The 7,859-nt window shown below is 31.8% G+C and overlaps 1 protein-coding gene across 2 annotated transcripts in view; it reads right to left on the reverse strand.

Moving 5' to 3' along the window:
* LOC129222213 (exonuclease mut-7 homolog) overlaps positions 1 to 7,859 on the reverse strand; it is a 157,618-nt gene that overhangs the window by 83,316 nt on the left and 66,443 nt on the right. Inside the window, exon 5 of one of the 2 annotated variants that reach the window (XM_054856690.1) lies at positions 7,832 to 7,859. This exon is cut by the window's right edge and continues 73 nt beyond it. In XM_054856690.1, coding sequence (XP_054712665.1) covers positions 7,832 to 7,859 — 28 coding nt within the window. Of the gene's footprint in view, positions 1 to 108; positions 142 to 7,831 lie in introns of those variants that run through there. The other variant, XM_054856691.1, reaches the window with a different exon arrangement.

Here is a 7,859-nt window from a genome sequence, read left to right on the forward strand (position 1 = left end):
ATATATTAAATACAATCCATAAAGTCTGATTATAACTTAATAGAAAGTTAAGAAAAACAGATTTTTAAAAACAAAATAAAAATGCAAATATACATGAACAGATATTACCATATCACCCCGCATTAGCCGGCATGCCGTAAAACTTAAGGTTCACCAGATTTTCAGTAGGCTCTTCCAGGTCTTTTCGGGCATGCCGGGAAAAACGAGGTTACAAAAATATATTAAACTTAATATAAGTATATGTTTTTAACTTAAAAAATAACAATACAATTCTGTAATAAATATAATGTAATAAATATAATAATGTAATAAATATAAATACATAATTTTATGAATTATAGAAAAATAAATGGTTGAATTACGTTTAAACATTAATTAAAGATACTATTTTTTAATTCCAATTAGAAAAGTTTAATTTATCTCAAATGGTTTTATTAAAACAAACCTAATACAAAGCAAACATTTATAGTCCTTAACACTAAACTATTTTTCCAGTACATAAAGAATTCAATATAGCTATTCAATGAAAAAAAAAAAGTAGTTATATCTCTCAAAATAATCTCTTTAAAAAATTATAAATAAATCTTAATTACAGTAATTGCTTCTGAGTCAATTGGTTTATTGACACGTAACTAAACCTGTACATTATTTAAATGCTTATTTTTGTGACTAAATGCAAATTTTTCAATCTTAAAATAAGTCTTAAAAATTATTCCCCATGGTTCATTTTATAAGTGAAGCAACTCATTTTCATTTCAACCATTATGCACCAAAAATGTAATTCCCCATAAGTCCCTTCAATATTCATCGACAATGTAAGATATTCTTTCACTTGAAAGATCGCACTGCACATTTTTCCCAGTAAGTTTTACCTCCTATTATGCAATTATGTAATGTGATGCAGATCAACAAATGCTGGATTTAGTGAACTTGTTTTTCTTTTAGTAATGTTCCAGTTCTCTTATTTACTTTTTCTATATCGCTTTTTAATAGGAACAAAGTAGGGCAATTTACTTAATTTTTTGTAGCAAAATAAACCTCAAATTAAAGGGCATGTCAGAAAATTCGAATTTCCCGGCATACTGGTCAACCTCACTTTTTATGGCATGCCAGCTAACGCGGTGTAATATGATACATAAAAAATGAAAACTTTCATTCAAGCATGTATAGCGGAACCTCAGAAATCCAACCCCTGGAGAGCTGAAACTCTGGAAAATCCGAAGCAAAGGTCTAAAATTAGGTTTGAAAGAATGAAAAGTTGATTACTATTATTCAAAAGCTAAGTTAAGTTTTCAATGACCGAAATATTTGGCAGATGCTTGAATCTAATACATAATACAATTCTATACATATTACAGTGAAACCTCAATAAGTACGTAGTCAAACAGGTAGGTGGTAACTCCGTTTTCTTTTGCTCCTGACAAGGAGCCTCTGACACAATCCTCTTTTACCAATTATATTTACCAATAATACTTACACCAATTATAATTTTATCCTGGCTAACTTGTCATCCAAAAATTGTTTTCTAAAACTCTCTTTTCTTATCGGATCTTGGAAAATAGCGTCGGACTTAGTTGAAATGCTATATGATAGTCATTTTTGTTTGAAATCTCGCTCCTCGCTTCTGATCACTCAAAACATAGTTCTTGGTGCTTCTCTGTAAACGTTTTTATTGATCATTTTTGATTGCTCCTGAATGTCATTTCATTTCATAATGAGTATGCCAAGTATTTTTTTTCTCTTGCAGCTTTGTAGTTTGAATAAGCTTTCAACATGACAGGAAAGCTAAAACTTATCTTTTTATCTTTAAAAAAAAGTATAAGCCTTGTCTTCTGAACTTTTAAAAGGAAAACGGAGAAGTTAAAGTGAGGATAGCGATGTCGAGAATATGACTCAAGTGCCACCCAGCTAGACAGACAAAATGTACCGTAACTGCATTACAATAACTTGTAATAAATATTACTCTGCAATGCAAAACTATAATGAGGGTTTTTTTCTTTTCATTTTTCATTCTTTTTAAATTTTCTACTAATTTATAGGCATTCATTTCAAAAGCTATTGTTTTCCTCACTAAATTCCACAGCTATTCGTGAAAATATTTCAGAAATTCTTAAGACATTTTTTTTCTTTAATTTTCGATTCCACATAAGTAGTCACTCTGCATAGGTGATCAAACCTTTTTTTCTCTTGAGTGACAATTTAACGAGGTTTTACTGTATATAGAACTGAATTTGGTAATCTTTCATTCATGTAACTAACTGAATTGGCTTGATGATTCAATGTTGCACTGATGTAATGCTACGTGAGCATTACATCAGCTGGAGTTGCGCCCAGGTTCTGCTCAATGTAGCAAAGTTCAACTCCAAATGCAATAGAACCACACAATGGGCTAGCATGTTGCATACTTGGTACACTTTGTACTTCTTTATACAATACTTTACATACTTACAATGGCATTCCAGTAATTATACTGCCATGTGCAGGTAAACGGCAGTATCTGCAGAAATGAGTTTTTGAGATATCTGAAGAGATACGTTTTGGATTTAATACTAACAATAGGGAAATGTTGGAATTAGACATTTTTCGCGCCTTTTTTTTCAGCGGAACTTGTACAAGCTTTTTCAGCGGTACTTGTTGTAGCCAGCTTGTACGATAGAGATCAGGGCTGGATTTCAGGGAGGGCAGGCGAGGCTACTGCCCCGGGGCCTCCACAACAAAGGGGTTCCCCACAGTAACATTTTTACAAAATATCCTAACTTTCACGGGTCGAAAATATCGGATATATACATATATATCAAAATATTCGGATATATATCAAAGTATCGGATATTTTCGAAAATATGATGATCTTTTCGAACCCTGATTAGGGGTCTCCACTCCTTCATTGCCCTGGGGCCTCCACACTTCCAAAATCCGATCCTGATAGAGATAACGCACAAAAGATGACAAAAATGCAAAAAAATGAGAAATGAAAAATTTGCAGATACTGCCCTTTATTACCTGCACATAACAGTATAGCATAGATGATGTAATAAGTGCTCATGCTTTATCATGCAATTAACTTAAAAGAAAAAAAAATAAGATTACTATTCCGATAATAGAAAGAATTTTAATAGGTCATCTGGTGAATCCAAACTTTCCTGAATCTAAACAGGGCTCAGCCCCCATAAGTTTAGATTTCTGAGGTTCTACTGTACTTGTATGTTTTCGTACTTATATTTACTTGTTTTTTCAATTACATATATATTTTTTACAGGCATGTATACAGCTCTAAAACAATATCAAAAAAAAATTATTCAGGGTTCATACACTTGTGGTTAAGAAAATTCCCTGATCTTTCCAGGTTTTCCAGGTTATTTTTTTAGAAAATTCCAGGTTACTCGCTTCATTAAAAACTAAGTTTAAGTAACAATATTTTCAAAATAATCAAAATTGTTTAAAGTAGCAATGCGAAACTTTTCCACTTGTAGATTTTTGAAATAAAAAAAATTTTTGGACTTTTTTTAAATTTTTTTCTCCCACAATTTAAGATTTTTTTTAAAAACATTTTGTTCAAAATTGCTTTCACTTGTTTACTACTACTTGAAAACAAAGTACTTTCAACTTATTTTAGCGTTTCTTTGATGCCACGTCATGCATATTAGCGTTTTGCTGTAATTGTGCAGCAATCTTACTTCACTTTTGGTTTATAATTCTTTTTATTTTCTTATTAGTATGTAACACAAGACATACTGAACAAAGTACAAAAGCTATTTTTCAGTATAAATATGATTAACTTATTGCATCGATAGGCATAGCATATAATGCATATAACAAAAACCAACATGGGTCGATCATAGACCAATGCCAATAATAATGTTTTTTTTTTGGATATAAAGGATGCTTACATTAAAATTAAAACTTTTCTTTTCTAGAGAATAATTAATTTGTAAAAATTCATAATTAATTGCATTTACTTTCAATAGTTTACATTGAGATAAACATTCACAGGGTTCATACTTTATTCGGATGAAAAAATTCCATGATTTTTCTAAGACTTTTTCATGACTTCATAAAAATTTTCATGACCTTGTTACATGAAGAGAATGGCACTATTTAAAGTCAATCTTGCAATTTTTTGGAAATGAGCATTAGCAAAACTGCTATGTGAATGCCACTACCTCTTAGAAGCTTGTGATGGAAAAAGTATAAGTGTACACCTAAAAAACTAAACTATTCTTATTTCTGTACATCATATAAATTTAAGTAAAGTAAAAATACAGTGAATGGAATATAATGATGCTTAAATGTCTCATATTTTTTTTTATTAACAAGCAGAATAAAAATGAAAGGGACAAAGGTTGAATGAGTCATAAGCTTTAATAAATTTGCTTCAAAGTTGTCTTTTAGTGTCAACAGTGCATTTAATCATCCATATAACTTGACAGTTTTTTGGTTCTTTAAGTAAAGCTGCATTCTTTAGTAAATTCATGTTTCTAAACCAGATATTTATTTAAATAAAAAATTCAGAAGTGAATAAATCTTCTCATTCAAATGTACTTGTTTGTTTATTTACATTTTCAAATGCATATAAATTAATAGGTTCAGGAATTCCAGAACATAGTGTTTGATTCCTGATATTGAACGCAGCAGTGGGTCACATGGATTTTTTTTGTGGGCCGTATGTACTACCATTTTAGAGTATTAGAATTCCCATATTTCTGCATTCTATCGCCTGACTAAAGATCTTTATTTTCTAAAACCTTCAACAAATTAAGATGAACCCTGACAAATTTAATTGTAAAGTTTTCACGGGTGATGGAAATGAATTTGGATGCAATTAAATTGCGTTTTTTACGTGGGTGTGGCAAAATCAAGAACGTAAGTTTGCTACTACAGAATATAAAATATTAGAAGTGTTGAAAATAATGGTAAATTCAAGATGAGTGATGTCCAAGCAGTAAAATCACATTGCAAAAAAAGACGAGCGCCTGCTACAGAAGTGAATGCAATGAGATTTCAAAATTCAAATTTGTTTTTGAGATCATTCAATTTTCCAGTTTTATTAGCTTATATATGTTCAATACTGTTTAAATCACTCTAGGTTTCTAATACTCTTTTAGCTATTGTTACTTTCTCTTTGGCCAGAACATTTTTCCATGACTTTAAATGAAAATTTCCATTTTCCATGACTTTTCCAGGTCTGAAATTTGTTTATTTTTTTTCCATGACTTTCCAGGATTTCCATGACCCGTACGAACCCTGCATTCAATAAAATTTTGTAAATTTATGTCTACTTCCATCTTACAAACGACCAAATACGGCAACTAAGTAAAAAATTTAAGATAATAAGTAGATTTTTGACTTTGTAGCATAAAAGTAGCTATAAATAATTAGTAATCCTTAAAAAATAGTCAGTTTTTAGCACATAAGCGTCTAAATCAATTAGAATGAAAAAAAATGTTCTGGAGATAAAATTTCGCATTTTTCCGCAAAATTAAATACGAATTATCCAGGGAAAAAAGAGCACATTTTGTGTTGTTATCAATAGCTTACATTGCAATAAACATTTAATGCCATTTTCGGAAACTTAGGCACGTAAAAGTCAGGTGTACTGCCATCTTGGGAATGACCAAATATGGCAGCTATGACAAAAATTAAGAAATATTTTTTTGCATTTTTAGCATGAAAACAATTTTAAAATAATAAATCTTTGTGAAACTACCATTCAGTTGAAAAGTTTTAGCACATTTGCGTCCAAGGCAATGAGGATAAGATTAAGTTTTAAGAACAAAATTTTTCATTCCTCAAGAAAATTACACCTCTTTACTAATGATAAAGCTAAAAGTCTCTCTGTCTATATCTCTCTCTGTCTGTCTGTCAGGATCTCTGTGACGTGCATAGTGCCTAGACCATTTGGCCGATTTTCATGAAATTTGGCACAGAATTAGTTTGTAGTATAAGGGTGTGCACATCGAAGAGATTTTTCGAAAATTCGATTTTGTTCATTTTCTATTCTAATTTTAAGAACATTTTCCCAAGCAAAATTATCATAAAATGGATGAGTAAATTACCAAAGTATCATAATGTGGAACCGTAACATAGTCAAGCCGATTGGCGAGACATTCATCATCCATTATTTGTAAATATACAGACAAACCAAAAGACATTTTAATTTTCTACTACGGGCAAAGCCATGCGGGTGCCACTAGTTTAAAATAAAAAAAGAAATTTGAATTTTTGGCATCTTGAATTCAAATTACAGTAAAATCCCTCTAATGCGGACACTAACGGGACAAATATTTTTGTCCGCAATAGAGAGATGTCCACAAGACAGGGGTTTAATAATGTTATTTGCATTGGAACATGGAAATTAAAAATTGTCCGCATAAGAGGAATGTCCGCCTATGAGGGGTGTCCGTTAGGAGGGGTTTTACTGTATGTTTTTTGCAATCATGAGCGTGTGAGGCCTGTGTGTGTATTTACGTTTGTTTGTGTATGTACGCGCATGTTTGCAGGCGTGTGTGTATGTACGCACGCATGCGTGTAGGATATAGGCACAACCTGGAGACAGTGCTCGCTAGAGGAGCAGCATCGGGAGGGTCGGGTCGACGGTGGTGCTGCAGAGGACGGCGGGGGAAAAATCAAAAGACATCATTCAACAGTCAAATGAAAATAAGCAATTTGTGACTGCTGAAAGAAATTTTACAGCACATTTTGCATTATTTTCATTCGTTTGCAATTAAAGAAAACATCCGATTCTTTTTTGTTTTTGGAAACTTATGCATTTAAGCATCGTGTCTACTTCCACCTTATGAATGAACAAAAATGGCAACTATGTTTCACAGGCGTAGGCTCACACTAACTATGGGGTCTAAAACCCTGAAGAATTAAAGAAATTGTGCCCCCCCCCCCCAGGGTTGCCCACGTGGGAAGTCACCAGATGTCAATGTGATCTATAAAAAAAAATTTTTTTTGGAATATTTTGAATAATTGATTCAACAAATAGGAGGCAGCATTGTAATTTTTTCTTATTTTCATTTTTAGAATTGTTTTCAATGATGTCCAATGCTCCTTCTCAGCAGATAATTATGTATGTATATAGTATATATATATATATATATAGTATATATATAATATATATTATATATATATATATATATCCCATCTAGCTCCTTTTCTTGCGAGTTTTTTTTTTTTTTAATTTAAAGCATATTTCAAATTCTATGATCAAAAAAAAAAAAAAACTCTTTTTATTTTTAATCAGTCGAAATGCCGCCCCCTGGCTGCCATGCCTCCTGGCGAGAGCCATTCCTGCCAACCCCTAGTTACGCTACTGTTCACATGTATCTTAAAAGACTTTTCAATAAAGCATCGATTTTCCTGATCTACCCCACCATCTGCAGGCTTGTGCTTCAGAAGCAATAAACTGTCTTTTCCCCAGTTGAGTTTGTGCATAATTCCTGTTCACCCGAGAAATTTTTTTCTTAAGAACTATTGAGGGTACAAAATGGCATCATCGAAAGTTTTTTTTTTAGGGTTGCCTTTTTTTTTTATTGCCAGCGTCATTTTGCTTTAAAATTTTTACAATTTTTTTCAGGAAACATCCATAAAAATGAAGATTAGATCTCATGGTACAAAATTCCCTGAAAAAAAATTGGGAAAAAAATTTTTGGGGCAAAATTGGAAATTTCCCCGACTTTTTCCTGACAATTTTGACTAATGCCATTTTCTCTGACAATTCCAGGTTTTCCCGGAGAATACGAACCCTGATCATTACAATAAGCACAATAAAGTGGCCTATTAAAGTTAGTCAACTTGATTTATTATCATGATAAATTATAACACTTACTCAAATCAAACTCGAAGTATTCAACCAA

This window comes from Uloborus diversus, chromosome 5 (assembly GCF_026930045.1).
Source record: "Uloborus diversus isolate 005 chromosome 5, Udiv.v.3.1, whole genome shotgun sequence".
Classification (NCBI taxonomy): domain Eukaryota; kingdom Metazoa; phylum Arthropoda; class Arachnida; order Araneae; family Uloboridae; genus Uloborus; species Uloborus diversus.